General features: G+C 46.2%; 2 protein-coding genes across 4 annotated transcripts in view; both read right to left on the reverse strand.

The window, feature by feature from the left end:
• LOC103371235 (nuclear body protein SP140-like protein) overlaps nucleotides 1-5402 on the reverse strand; it is a 13368-nt gene extending 7966 nt beyond the window's left edge. For all 3 annotated transcript variants that reach the window (XM_008300489.1, XM_008300488.1, XM_008300487.1), the window contains exons 1-4: nucleotides 4914-5402; nucleotides 3894-4068; nucleotides 2499-2762; nucleotides 677-796 (exon numbers count right to left, since the gene is read on the reverse strand). In XM_008300489.1, coding sequence (XP_008298711.1) covers nucleotides 677-796; nucleotides 2499-2762; nucleotides 3894-4068; nucleotides 4914-5048 — 694 coding nt within the window. In that variant the 5' untranslated portion in view covers nucleotides 5049-5402. The remainder of the gene's footprint in view (nucleotides 1-676; nucleotides 797-2498; nucleotides 2763-3893; nucleotides 4069-4913) is intronic.
• A 645-nt stretch (nucleotides 5403-6047) lies between these two features.
• Nucleotides 6048-14863, reverse strand: LOC103371241 (extracellular serine/threonine protein kinase FAM20C-like). The gene is made up of 11 exons (XM_008300495.1): nucleotides 14331-14863; nucleotides 12834-13012; nucleotides 10296-10374; nucleotides 10111-10203; nucleotides 9724-9839; nucleotides 8949-9129; nucleotides 7691-7800; nucleotides 7488-7569; nucleotides 7326-7385; nucleotides 6901-7139; nucleotides 6048-6067 (listed from the first exon to the last, which is right to left on the reverse strand). Exons 1-11 carry the CDS (start codon nucleotides 14861-14863, stop codon nucleotides 6048-6050), a joined length of 1692 nt encoding a protein of 563 aa, XP_008298717.1.
• Nucleotides 14864-15185: the final 322 nt, after the last annotated feature.

The following is a 15185-nucleotide window of genomic DNA, read 5'->3' on the forward strand; positions in this document are numbered from 1 at the left end:
ATGTCACTTCACTGCTGCTTGACACAGAACCAGAAACAACAAAAACATTATTTCTAGTTATAAAAATTGATCTAATTAACGAGAGGCTCTGTAATTAACTGTAATTGATCACGTTTTTATCAAATAGTAACATTTGACACCAAAAGCAAAGTTTTTCCATTCAAAGGAATTTTGTTGGACGACTGAATCACTGATTGGACACGCAGCGACCCGACCAGACCCGACACCATGCTCAGTTCTGATCTGTCTGCCACGTTCACATGAGAGCAAAGTCAAAGTGCAATTATCACGATTAGATTAAACATTTTCAGACTTTTGTCTTAACAGTTCTGACTGCATACCACCGTGTTCTGATCCAAGCAGCCGTCTGAAGTTCACAAAAAAACCCAAAAAAGCCCAAAAAGCCCGGCCACTCGTCTTCCATCACTGTCCACCAAACTTTCTTGTGCGCCACTCGATGCGACCTGTGCATCTTCTCTGTGGCTGGCAAATTAACTTTAGGTGTACTAGCGCCACCTACTGGCTGGAGTGTGTGCATCAGTGTTACTGGTGCACCAGAACTTAGGGAGCTGAGAAAGGTGCGATTTAATGGGTTACTTTTTATTAACGCGTTATGTTTTTCTGTAATTAATTAATCCACATGAAGTCTCAGCCCTCCTGATGCAGTCAGTCTGACCTTGGGCCAGTTTGTCTCTCCTCAGCATTCCCGCCACGCCTCCACAGGTCACAGGCAGCTGGGTCTTGTAGATGGGCCAGGTCCACAGCTCACCCTTCTCCCCCTTCTTTAAAGGAGAAGCTAGGAAACAAAAAAAGTAAAATAATTATTGCTGATTGAGACATTCTGCTCAATGACCTTCCTGTTTTCGCAGCAAATCTGCTGCGTAAAAATTAGCTCGACATTTGGAGCGTTGCACTTTGCAGTCTGGTCCACAAGTGTCTGGTGGAGGAGGAGAACTCTTCTGACTGTTTTCCTCCTGGAATCTTGCAGAGATATGAAGCACAGAGCCTGACATCCCTGCAGAGATATGACCCACATAAAGCTGAAGTGAGACCTGTTCCCTGTGGGCGCTGGCCTCTGCTGGGACCTCGGCACTGCTTCTGCGGCGCTACCTCAGAGGCCAGAGGGTTGGTGTGAGGGCTTCAGCATGGCCTCTAGCAGATGATGTGCTTCTCTGAGTTCAATAAAACATGACCTGAAGCATGAGATAACTGAGACGAGACCCAGCAGGGCCAAATGTGTCTTTGGGTTGGAAGGGAGCTGCTGCCCCAACAGTCAGCTGTTCAGATATCTTGAAGGTCTTGTCTATGAGTGGGATCTATGTGCTAATCAGTGCTAATGGCTGTGAGGTTCAGGCAGTGAACAAACAAAAGAGACTGGCAGGACAAGCAGACTTTCCTCTGTGCTGTGGCTCAGCTCGGTCTTAGAAACAGTAGGGTCTTCAGACATTTTGCCAAAAGCCCGCTGGCAGCAGCCGGCAGCAGCTTGACAATGTTGATCCAGTAAGAGCCATTCAGAGGTCAGAGGTGATCTGAGCCAACCCAGTCCACCCTCTGGATTAGAGGTTCTGGGAAGAGGTAACCCCTCCCTAAGAGGACCAGATCAAACAGAGAGCTCAGATCGTCTGTTCCCTCAGCTGTAGGGTTTCTACATAAGCTTGAGGCGCTGTAGGCTACGTACATGGTCAGAGGACACATCAGTGATGTTTCTGTGTACGACGACTGCTGCTGCAAATCAAATTGCCCAAACTGGGACAGTAGAGCCTTTCTGATCTAGTCCAGTCTAGACTTCTGGTGCGAGTAGGGATGGGTGTTGTGCTGCCACTACTTCACTCACAGTTTGCATAAAGCTGCTGATATGTGTATACACTGTTCAAGACGTAATAATCATTAAAGCATGCTATGTGTTGATCACAGTGGATCCTGTCTCCAGTCATGATTCACCAGAACCCGGGCCTGTTAAGCTCGGCCGACTTAGCGGTGCATGACCAACGCCGGCAGGACGTGAACGCTGCTACGTTTTCCTCGCAGTGTGAAGTGTCACTAAATGGACTTGTTCAAAACACAGATTGTTGTGTTGGTCCGTTATTTACCACCTGCTGCATTCATGGGATCACGTTGTTTGGATGATAAGATTCCAAACGAGATGCCGTGATTCATGGAGTCAGTCTGACATCTGACCATGTGGTCGGCGAGAGCTCACGTCTGTAAAGTCTGCCGTGGAGAGACCAGTAGAACAACCGCAACTTTAAACTGAGCCCAACTTTGAACTCAGCCTAACTTTAACCTCAGCCACAACTTTAAACTGAGCCCAACTATGAACTGAGTCCAACTTTAAACTGAGTCACAACTTTGAACTGAGTCCAACTTTGAACTGAGTCCAACTTTAAACTGAGTCACAACTTTAAACCGAGTCCAACTTTAAACCGAGCCACATTGCAACTTTCAGGAAAAATACAACAATGTTGATAGAACTAAAACACAAGTTAGAGGCGACTTACAGAAACATAATTTTTGGGGCTTTTTCTTCTGACTGGGAGTCTGCTGGGATGAAGGACCAGGCTGCTCCTCATCATCATCATCATCATCATCATCATCATCATCGTCATCATCATCGTCACCTCTGGTCTTACGTCTCTTCTTGCTCGTCTTCTTCACTGAGCTTGGCTGCTTCACCTCATCGTTGGAAAGCTCCTTCCTTTTCTTTCCGTGCGTCTCTTCCTTTTCAACTTCCTCAGGGAATTGTGCAGCAAAATGGAAAGACCCTGCAATTAAATGAAAGGCCAAAAACACAGTAAGCATCAAGGACATGTTTGCTGGCACAGGACGTCTAGACACTTCTACGTTGCATTCATAGGACTGCCCTTGGACTGAAACACAGTTGGATATTTTCACCATTAATCCATCACTTTTAGCAGTTTTTCACAATTTATCCAACAGATAATTCAGTTTATTATTATTTTCAACCATCTATTTCAACACAAGTTATGTTTTAAATGTCTTTGGCTCGTGGTGATTATTATTAAATTATTATTTTTGCTGTGTACTTTCAGACTTCCCACCAGCCTGTAGCTTTTTGTTTGTTATTAATCTTCTATATATATATTTGTGGCATTTTGCCTTCATGTGGGCAGCTGTGCACATTAAGTGCGTGCATTTTGCACCATTAACGCCTGTGTCAATAGCAGCATGCCTACTATAAGCATCTTAATGCACTTCTAGTCACAATGTGTAGTCACATGAGTCTAGGGTTTGGGAACAGGCATCAGCTTTGTCCTTATCATCAAGACTTATCATCAGTATGAAGGAGAAGAAGAAGAAGGAGTTCTGCAACACGACCCACAGAAACCTGATCTTCACATGCCGTCCACTTGTCGTCATGAAGAGCTCGGCTTTCTCTGAACACCTCAGTATGTTCAAAGAATAACAGGAAGTGAAGCGGAGGCGCCACAGACTGCTCTGAAGCTGCAGATTGTGATGCGCTCTGCAAACTAAATGTGGCTGATAGAAATGACACCATTAATCATTAATAACGTCCGTGAGGACCCCACCATGCCAACCAGGACCACACAGTGGGTCACCAGCAACCCCAATTATGTAGCGCATCAGTCCAAATCCATAGCGGGACCGTGGCAAGTCCCCTCAGATGCTTGGAGCAACCTTCCTACGAAACGATGAAATGGTGCCGTTTGGGCCAATTACTAATATGAATATTAATTAGATGTGTTCTGTCTTCTGCACTGTGAAGAAGCTGCACAATAAACTGAAGCTTCACAGAATTGTTCTGAGAGCATCCTCAAGCAGAGACAATGCATTATGCAGTTCTGATGACCTTTGCTTTATCATTTTATCCAATCACAGAAAAGCAGAAACATGTTCAAACATCAGCGTCTCACCGTCCAGGAGGCGGCTGTACAGCCGCTGCAGGGTGGGATAACAGTGCAGGACGGGCTCTTGAAAGACACACTTCCAGAAAAAAGAGATGCGATCCGGATGTTTCTCCTCAAACCAGGTGAGGAACTCGTAAAGGTGTCTCTTCCGGTTTTCTTTACTCTTCATGCGACTCAGCTTCTGCACAGAATGAAAAGAAAAGCAGCGGAGACGGTTGGTGTCCTATGATGAAGTTTAATTAGTTTAATGAACGTTCACATTTCTACTCGCGGCTCATTCATCAGTCCTGATTAAAACAGAGTCATCAGTTAGAAATCCAGGACTTCTTCACTGGACTGTGGGTTGTTTGGTGACTTGAACTTGTGTTTTTTACAAGTTGCAGATATCTCAGGTTGGTTAAAAGGGATTCTGCTGGTAAACCAGCTTGGAGCTGTGACTATGAAGTGTTAGGGTTAAAAAATGCATATCAGACGAGAGCTCGGGTCCTAAGAGGTTAAGAAAAGATCATGAAGCACTGTTGGCGCTGATGGTACTGTTCTAGCATCTGGGCCGGGCTTTCTTTTTGCTTTTTCCTTAATAAATGGAACAGTTTACCCTAAAGCTCAGTCTGTCTGTAGCTGCCACTGACAATAAGGGCAAGAAAATGACTTTATAAAGAAGTTTTTGTTTATTAAAAGCTACTGAGTCCAAAATGTGCAGAGAGGAGACGGATGGGAGCCGGTCCAGGTCCGGTCCCAGGTTCAGTCCCAGGTTCAGTCCCAGACAGGTCTGGGGGGTGATCCTGCCCTGACTGGTTACTATGGGAATAAAAACACTTGTAAAATGTCTCCTGTGTGTTCCATCAGTCTGGACGGGTCGTGTGTTTCACCTGGATGGCAGCCACCTGAGACAACACACACACCAGGTGTGTTCTGCTGAGCCTGGATCTAGCTCCCGCTCTCAGACCAGCGGCCCGTTCTGCCCACCAGTACCCGGATGAGGAGACGAGGAAGTGAGACTGGACGGGACCCGCCCGGTAGGTTTACCTTGTAGCTGTCCTCCGGGATCAGGTTGTAGTCCCGGATCCTGTTCAGGAAGGTCTGCGGGTTCTCCATCAGGGACAGGTCTGTTTTATGGCCGTGGAAAAAGCGCTGCAGTTCCTTGTCTTCCAGAAAGTCCATCGGATCCACGCGTGGCCAGCGCGGCGTCTGTCGCGCGCTTTTCTGCAAAATAAAATCCTGGCACGCTGGTTCCGAACCCTAACCCACACCGGGCCTTTTAACAGGACTGTGTGAGGCACTCCTGCACTGTACCGTCTCCTCTGCTGTTTGGGTCTGCAGCGTTCCCAAACTCCTCAACAAGCCCTCCTCTCCTCCCTAACCCGAACCCTCGGTGCTGATCCACAAACCAGCGGGCGCGCAAAAAAACCAAATCAAGTTCTGGGGGAAGAAACCAAAATATGAGTCACGCAGCAGGTTTCGACACACGCGGATGTTCTTTCATAACCGATCAGAGCTTTTCCTGTTGAACTGCCCACGAACGCTCCTTCGGTACCGCCTCTCGGTGATGTTCGGAAAGTGAAACTGTTGCTCACGGGAGCGCGCACAGCTGAGGCGGACACTGAAGTGAACGCGCGCTGCTCGGTAGGAGGTGAAGGAGCTGCTGAAGGAAGCAGTTATGAATACACAGTCAGGCCTGACCCGAACCCGAACCCGAACCCAGTTACAGTCAGGCCTGACCCGAACCCAGTTTCCCAGGATAGATGGATGGATAGATAGATAGATAGATGGATGGATGGATGGACAGATGGATGGACGGATAGATGGATGGATGGAACTTTGTGAAACTAAACATTTGTGATTAGAAAGTGTTCACTGCGTGAGCAGGCGTGACACTGACGGTGGTTCTGGACACTGACATCGTCTTGGTTCTGATGTTTAGGACTCTGTCGGTTTGGAATGTCTAATATCCTTCTTTTGATGCAAAATAAAGACTTTATCTCTCCTCCTAACATCCCATGTGCTCCTCTAACATACGACCCCTAAGAAGACGTTCTACTGATGGAGAACAAACTGCGTCCTCAGAGGCTCTCTGACTCAACACCTGCTGTGAACTCTTATCTCCTGAATCGTCTGCACAGTATTTGGCAGAGCTGGGTTTGCAGCTCACCTGCTTTACTTTCAGACCGCTGTGTCTGAACCTGTGGAGGCAGAACAGAGGCGAGTGTGGGACATGTTTTGATCCTGAAATAAGAGCCAGGGTGCATTGTCTGATGCTGCAGCTCTTCATCTGCCCTGTAGGTACTACAATGTGTGGAATGTATGAAACTTAGACCTAAAAGCCAAACAGTGTGTGTGCTGGTGACATCATTTGTGCTATAGTTGGCAAAAATTAACTAATAAGAAAAAGTTGAATATTTGGCAGATTTAGGAGCCGCTTTATATTATATTGTTATATATAATATTATAGACTCATGTGAACCAGTCACACCAAGTAAAATGAGCTTATTGTGATTGTTCTGGTGTGTAGCAGTCTCAATTAAAGGGATTCCAGTTTGAACTGGATCCTTTAATCAACCCCTACAGATGATTACAATGCCGCGCCATCAGCGGTCCTCAGCCAAACCCTGATTAACGCTGTATCCCCGGTTATTTACCGCTACAGCTGCTTTTTGTCTCAGTCGAGCAGTCACAGAGAACGGAGCTCCTGTGCTGTGATCCTCACGTCTGCGTTCATTTAGCTGGTCGCTGCCTTCAAGGACACACGGGAGGTTTCATGCTTTTATTGCTTTTAAATATGAGTCATGATGAATTTAATTTGACATTTTTGGAGAAGACTTTACATAAAAGGGGGTGAATACTAATGCACTCACTCATATTTTTTGTTTTTGATCATTTTAGATTTTTACTTCAACATGAAGGAAAATGCCGTCATGAACAAGTTTCACATTTAATCTTGCAGCTATCTGAGACGACTGCTTTCTTTGTGTACAACCAGCACATCATTTATTGTTTTGTGTTTCCCCAGTCAGACTGTCTTGATCATATCTCTCCACGTCGTCGTAAATGACGTCTTTGTGCTTTTCCTGACAAATCTGCACCACCTGCAGGACGGCGGCGAGGCGTCGGTCCAGGGCGGACAGGTGTGGTTCTGAGAGGAGGGGAGCCACGGCCGCCAGAGGGTCCTGAGCCAACGATTCCCGCATGACGTCACTCAGGCGGAAGTCAGGGAGCAACAGGAGACGCAGCCGGAGGAGGGTGGAGCGACGGATCCTGCAGAGGTCGAAGCACCGCGAGGAAATAAAGAAGACAGAATAATCATCTGGATTCTTTAATTGCATCCACCTGAATGTTTCGTGGGAAACTGTCTGCTACACCTCGCAGCTGCTGCACCTATTCTCAAGGAAACATCATCGTTTTTAGGTGTGGAAGTCAAGAAGTGAACTTTTGCTGTTTTACCTGCAGCACTGTTGCAAAGGAGCAAGAATAGACGGCTCGTCCTGGGAGTGACGCCCAAACCTGGGAAATAACATCAAGAGCATTTTAGCAGAAGCACTAAAAACAAGATATTCTCACAACAAAGTAATCCGCCGCCTGGAAGGAGAGATGCTCGGTACTCACGCCCGTCCGTGATCCAGGTGCAGCAGAAATGTCTCATTACCAAATTTCTCGAATGTCTCATAGTGATGTCTGTCCATGTTGCCTAATTTAAAAATATAAATATTAGACTATAAAAATAAATCAAATGCTTTTTTTTTTTTTTAAATGTGACTGACAGCGTCCGGCGTGGATTTAGCTGGGAGATGTTTCTCTTATTCACTGACTCATGAGGAAGTCCAGTATCACCATGTCTATGAGATCCACCAGGCGGGTTCCTTGGCTGTAAGGAGGCGTCTGCTTCACTGTGTCGCAGTAGTTGGGGTTCTTTTCCCACCTGGGAACAACAAGCAGCGACACACAGTCAAACTGAAGAGCAGAAAACAGATCTTAACCTTAGTGTCGCCGGTTTGTTCAGAAGTTTGTGTTTTAGTGCCCAGCAGTCTTCTCTGATTGTTCTCATTGTGGGTGGTGTTGCTCTCAGTTCTACCTGTCGGAGGTCCAGGTGGAGACTGGTTGCCTTTGTTGTCACATCACTTTGTGATTCAGGTGGATTGAGGTGTTTGACTTTAACGTTTACGATTAAATGGAGAGCGTCTTGCTTTGACTCAGTCTCAAATTCAGCCTGGAAGTTTCAATGAACTCAAGCTAGTTACAGAACCACAGCAGATAAATAAAAATAATAATAAAGCCACAGCAGTACCCTGAAATAGCACAATGTGTTGCCCAGTGGTATTTTAAGTGGTCTCAGGTGTAACCCTGCAGACCTCAGGCCGACCCTGGACTGGGTCTGAACGCTGTGCAGGATGCAGAAATGAAACAAACAAAAAGCTGCATTACAGCTGCAGATAATGCAGTCTACACATGACTGCAAAAAAAAATAAGAAAGAATGAAATCTGCTCAGAAGTATGCACATCGACGTCGAACTGGCTGCAGCTGCTGTCAAGAGTTTAGCCTTTTAGTTATAGCCTTTTATGTGACACGCCTGCTACAACCCTGCAGCTTCCCTTTGGGATGAATGAACTCCACTACCCATACATCCCTCCACTGCAGCCACACAGTCAGCATTGTGTTGCAGTTCTCCTGTCAGACCACTAGAGGCCAGCAAACACTTAAGATTCTGTAAACACTCTCTTTAAAGGCTCCACTCGAAGGAAGGAACACCTGAAACTGCACAAATACTCAAAAATACCACAAATACGAATTGTTTCTAAAATCCTGCCAATAGCTGCTGAAGCACTGATTGCAAAACGAGTATTTATGTCGCGACTAAGGTCGTTTATGGCTAGATTTGAATATTTAATAGAGCAGGGGTTCAAACTGGGTTCAAACAACCTCTTAGAGCTCCACAAATGTGACCTTAAAGCAGAGCACTCAGCTGATAATAATACAGTCTAATGGAAGCTTTATTCCCTCTGAAGTTTCTGCTGAATGTGGGTCAGGGTTAAGGTTCGAGCCACTCCGGATACAAACAGTGCACCCACTCTGCCAGCTTGGTGCGGCTGTAGGATCTCCTCCACGGTGACCTCCAGGACCTGCGGGGAGCCAAGCTGAGGTCAGGCAGCATAGCAGCCAAGGAAACCTCCAACATGTGAGGCCGACCGCACACCGGGTGCTCCGTGGAACAGTAGTACTCGCACTGGCCGTAGAAGCACACGTTCCCCGCTGGAGGAAGTCAGAGACCACAAAGCCATTTTAGAAGTGAAAGATTTTGGAATTCTCGTGGTTTAATCGTAGCAACTGGACTTCAAATGAGTGTCCTTTGTCCTTAAGATGCAGGTGGACAGCTAGACAACAACGTACAGATGTTGTCCTGCAGGGAGGACAGATGGTTTGAGAGAGGGCTGAAGAAGCATCTATGTCCACCTGGAAAGACCATCCCTCATCAGAGGTGGAGGTCTGAGGCTTCACCTGTTCACAGTTCAGTCCTCAGAGCTCTCCCCAGGAAGATGAACCCACATCCACACCGAGCCACAAAGACCCTAACGAACCCCACTGTGTCAGGAGGAGCACTAATGACCCACATAACGAGGGGGAGGAGCAACAACCCCCAACTGAAATCCTTCAGGATATCAGTATGTGGAACTCCCAACCAGTCAGTCAGAGCTGATGAAGCCTCTTGGATGAAGGTGGAACGTCTTCAAGGAACTCAATCAGTCCAGTTGCTACCATTAATCTACGAGAACAACCATGAGCTGGAGGACTGAGGATCTTCAGACATAGATTTAGGAAGTGGCAGATGCATGGACTAACACGTACCAGGGGAAGTGAAGAAGGTCCGCGACACCTTGTGGTCGGTGGTTTTCTCTCTGATGTCCGCGGTGACGTTGATGAGTCGACCGACTACCGGAGGGATCCTGTTAAACCCCAGCAATCTGAGAAGGAACAGAAATAAAGCTGCAGACAGAAGGCGCCAACAAGAGCAAGTGGACTTGTCTTTATGCTGAGCACACCTGGAAGCTGCCACCTGCATCCACAGTCTGACCTCTTTGCCGCAGTACAGTTTGCATTTATGGCTGAATATCTCCACTTTCTAACGCCATATGAAGCTTTTCTTCCACAAATCACCTGTTGGCATCAGAACAGTCTGTCTGCCCAGAAGCACACCTGCTGCCTGCTGGGTCAGGGATGTCTCATCATCTGTACCTGTCCAGGTGAAAGGCAGCGATCTCCGCATTGTGTCTTTCAAAGTCTGAGAAGTAGAAGAGGTTCACATCTGTCTCTGCATCTCTGGATTGCCTGTGCAACAAAAACATGGAGTTTTCTGAAGTGTGAGATGTTTAGCAGTCTGAAGCAGAACACGTCGTGCCAGATGAACAGCGGCGTCTTACTTCATGGGTTTGAGCAGCGCTTGTCCGTGATTTGGGAACGATATGAGCAGCTTCAGTTGGGTTCCTCCCGTCTTCTGCACTGAAAGACACAGAAACAGTGCATTAATGTTACAACGAAGCCGGCAAAGTTACTGCTTCCACAGCAGCTCTTTATGATTTTCATAAAACAAAATATGAAATCCAACAAAATGTTTAGCATTAGAAGTGTTGAGATCCTTTATTTCAGTAAAAGTAATGAAACATGAAACAGCCTGCTTTGGTATTAACACCAAACCAAGTCAAAATAAAAGTCCAGGCTTGGTTCCTCTGACTGATGTAAGATATATGTGACCTCATTACATTACTACTAATAATAAATTAGCAGCGTGTTGCTAGTTGGAGCCAGAAAGCAGATAAATCTGAAGGCGTACATGATTCATGGAAGAGGAACGCAGAAAACACGGAGGTCTGTTACATGCATGTGTTCACAGGTCTTGGACTCGTTCTCTAATCTTTAGTTTTTGGGGACATGTTGGATCATTTGGACATTTTATTGCAATGAAACCATTTGAGGAGTTTAGAGGGAAAAATCCGCCTTTGGTGGAGCCGTTGATGCAGCTTTAACCCAACAGAGCGTTTTATTTTGAAGGTTTCTTCTATCGTTATGTAAAATCTTCATTGTCATAAGATTCTGCTCTGCAATGTGGTGCAGTGGTCGAATGAAGCAGCATAAAAGGAAAACACTCAACTATCACGTCTCTGCTTTAGTGCAGCAGGTAGGAACAGCTCTACCTTCTCTGAACATCATCAGACGTGTGCTGGAGCTGCTCCTGTCAGAGCTGCACTGGTTTCTCCAACACGCTGCACTTCGCCTGTTCCTCCACACGGCGGCCGACAGCCTTAAATCACCAGCTGCTGCAGAAACCTCCATTTTGCCCATGAATGCAGGAGGACCAGCGTGAAACACTTCATAGAAAATATTCTGTCAGCTTCATTGCAGCATTTACTTTTTGTTTGCGTAGCTGCTTTTTACACATTGCTGATGTACAGTCGATGATTATATTCTGCTACCTGGAGGATCTGAAGCCCTGCAGCTCATAAACAGATAGATTAGTGTAACATTAGCGAGTTTTCCCAGTCATTTGGAGTCCTTTCTACCTCCACTGATGGTTCCTTGTTGTGCACTTTGGGATTGCGTTCTTTAATCCCCACAAACCGTCTTCCACACATCAGACCGCCGGGATGAGTCCAATCAAAGCATGAGCTCATTCTCTTTCAAGTGAGGTGGTTCAAACCCAGACAGACAGAAGCTGCTTTTATTTGTTGCATGCTTTCATGAGCAAGTCCAGCACATGAATCAGAACACATCTCTGTTCTGAGATCCAAACCAGATCCTCTCGTATTCACTCATAGTTCCTGTTTTAAATATACATCCGGTGTGGCGTGGCTGCATGTTAAACATGGGGGAAAAAATGGATGACACAGTGAGAGAAAAATAGGAAATCAGCCTGTAGCTGAGATTAGTGCTTAATCTGCAGTGTACAACACAAATCTGTATCCATTATTCATTGTGCAGCGTGCTGACGACGGCTGTCTGAGATGAGCAAACGCCAAAATGAGATGCAGGTGATTTGGTTTCTGGCACACGGTGCACACGGGTCGGAGCGTGTTCGTGTGTCTGTGTTGGGCCGTCGTGGGAGGATTATACTCATGACCTCACTACAGAAGACTGTTCGCTGGAAGTCTGAGATGCTCCAGTGTCTGAATGTCAAGATTTTCTTCTGTTTTTTCTGAACGTCTACACATTTGCCTGCTGTTCAGAATTCTAATGACATTTCACTTTTCTATTTCGTGTGCAGGCCTGGGTGTCTTCGCCAGCCTCCAAGCAATCAATTTATGGTTCTTGCTGTTTGCTTTCACCTCCTTTGCACTCTCACTTTGTGACAAAAAGGATTAGCGGGTTATGAAACAGTCTGCTGCATCTTCCTGGGTTTGATCTTTCATTCTGTGTAAATGTGATTTGCATAGATCAGTCAGTGCTCTAAAAGTCTAATATGCATACAGAACTGTATGTGTGGACGACTTTCTTAAAACTGTCATGTTCACTCCTCTAAATATGAGCTTTTGGCACAGTTTGCTGTTTGCACTCAGTGAGAACTTCAGTGAGCGCTGCGTCTTGCCTCTGGCTCTCTCACACATGAGCTGTTTGTATTAATGGATTAGAATTAAACTGAGTGTGATTGTGACTTCCCCGAGGAATCTGAATGCTTGAGATTCAAGCACAACAAGGACGATCGGGGTCACAGTCAGGTCAGGTTCTGAGCTTCCTCCTGGTGTATTATCAGTGGAGCCCAATGAACACAGACGGATGCAGGTTTGGGCAGTACAAAGACTCTGCAGGATGACTTTTCCACCAGACTGACGCTTCAGGATGTAGTTTAAGATACGAAATAACCACCGGAGAATAGATAAATGGCTATTAATCCTCCATCTTCTTCATCTTTGCTTTGTTTCTGCCACCTCTCCTGTCTGCCCCGCCCGCCGCCCTCATTGGCTCACCAGCCCCGAGGATGCGTTGCGTTGCCAAATAGTGAGTCAGCCGGGCCAGGTTGGGGTCTTTCCTGTTGTACAGTTCCCAGCGAGAGATGCCCAGGTGGAAGCGCAGCCAGGGAGGGTGGGTCTCCACGTCGCGCGTCCAGCTGACTTTGTCGTAGCCGTCCTCCTCGCTGGCACTCTGCCTTCAGGACAGGATGTCAGACAGTAATTAGATAGGCCAGTGATGGTCAAACTGAAAGTCAGGCAGCTTGTTTCAGTGATAAAACAACAATGGACTTGTGTTACATTCATACAGCAGCAGTAGTCAACAGCACCCCACGGAGTTCATCCACATACGTATACATAGGTTTATATGTATATGTAGGTGGATGAGCTCTCTGTGACGGCAGCGACTGGTTTTCTGAACAGTGATGCTGAAGCTCATTCTTATGGTTGGAGTCTTGTCTGACTGAAGCCTTGATTATACTCTGGCAGAGGTGCATGTTGTTGGTGTTATGCCACTTCTCCAGTCCTTAGGAATCTACACAGAACATTCTGTTGCATATGCAGTTGGTTGTTATTCTGTCTGTCCCAAATGGACACCATGCAGACCGTCTAGTACAAAAGGAGCCATCAGGTGGATCCTGAATGCCTTCATTTATGCCTAACTTTGTGCCTTAATGCAGTTTAAACGAGGGACTTTTGTAGACATGAACTCCCCATACAGTTGTCATGAACAAGAAGTTTTCTTTAGAGACCAGAGTTAGTTTTGCACAGCGGTGTAGACATGTTTAGCACTGAGGTCTATGGGAGACACTTGACTTTCTTTTTTAGTGGAACTGCAGTGTTTTTTTAAACTTTGGTGTCGGCTTGATATTTCCGTCCTGGAGATTCCCTTTTTAATGGTACCAAGTGAGACGTTCACCAGGGTTGAGAGTTCAGGGGTTGGTGGTGACCACAAAACAAACAAAAAACTAAAAGTTTCCTCTGGGCACCACAAACATCACGGAACTACGCCAGATAGATATTTCAGTGTGAATCCCGGTGGCGGACCGACTGGCTGACAGAAGAACATCTTCATCCACAGAACCTGGTCACGAGCAAGGTTAAAAAAATACCTTTATGTCGTCTCTAAAACAAGCTGAACCTTGAATGTTCACATTATGATACAAACAAGAGAAGTGAAGCACTGGAGCTGAATACCTCTAAAACTCTTCAGCCTCACAAAGAGCTCATCTTTCAGGAACCACTGTTGATCAACCTTGAGGGTATTTAAAGTCCTTTTCTAAAACTGTAAAACTACTCGACACCACACAATGAAGAAGATAGCACTGGATGAATTCTGCCCAACACGTCTGAATCAGGAGCAGATTCTGCAGAATAATAATGATGCAGATAATGTGTCCTCTAGAAACACTGGACATGTTGAAGTCATAGAAAACCTGATTTTGACTGGGCTGGAGTTTTTCACAGCTTCGTTTTGACTTTATTGATCTATTTTACCCAATTAGTTCCACTTACCACTCACTGTCACTGGTGATGATTTCTTCACTCTCCCCTTCCTCGCTCCCTACATCCTTTGCGTCTTCATCTGTCTTCACCCTGAGCAGCCAATCATCCGTTTGCAGCTCTGGGCCTGGTAGGTTGTACAGCGGATGCTCGAACAACGCCTCCAGCTTAGACTGACCCTTGACGTTTTGAATCGCTTTTCCAGCTCCAGTCAGTTTGTTCGCCTTCTCGGTGACCTCACCGATCGAGTCTTGGGCTTTGTGATGTAACGTGTTGGCAGTCGGACTGTGCTGCTCTTCACTGTGGGTTCTCGCTGGCAGTTTATTCGAAGAAGAGGCAGTAGATGAAGAGGTGGAGTGGGAGGCCGACTCATTATGATGAGTATCCGTTCTTGGAATGGAGGAAGAGGAGGAGGTGGGAAGGACACAGGTGGTCTGGAGGACTGAGAGGCAAAAAATTGCCAGAAGGAGATGGAGAGCGAGGGACAGACATGCCAGACCCAGATAGATGGAGCGAGTGGACGGACCCAGGTTCCGTTTCACCATGCTGGTAGAATAAAGGGAAAGAAACGACCATTGCTCAGTGCATTACGTGTACACTGTTCACACATACTAGAGGGAACACATCCGGAAACACAGCAGAACCTTTAGACATCCTTGTCCAAACAACAGGATACAACTCTAATGGCCAAATGTCCGTCTGTACAAAACACTTTGTGAACAAAAGTTTCCAAACACTTGCAGAGACCATGTATATCACGGCAGTCTTGAGTTTCCATTAAAGCAACTTGAATGATCTGTTCTGGTGTAGACGTTTGTTAGTGGTGTGGCCTCTTCAGCTGGTGACTCCTCCACAATGACCAGAAAT

The sequence above is a fragment of the Stegastes partitus genome, unplaced genomic scaffold (genome assembly GCF_000690725.1).
Source record: "Stegastes partitus isolate 25-593 unplaced genomic scaffold, Stegastes_partitus-1.0.2 Scaffold1549, whole genome shotgun sequence".
In the NCBI taxonomy this organism is placed as follows: Eukaryota; Metazoa; Chordata; class Actinopteri; family Pomacentridae; genus Stegastes; species Stegastes partitus.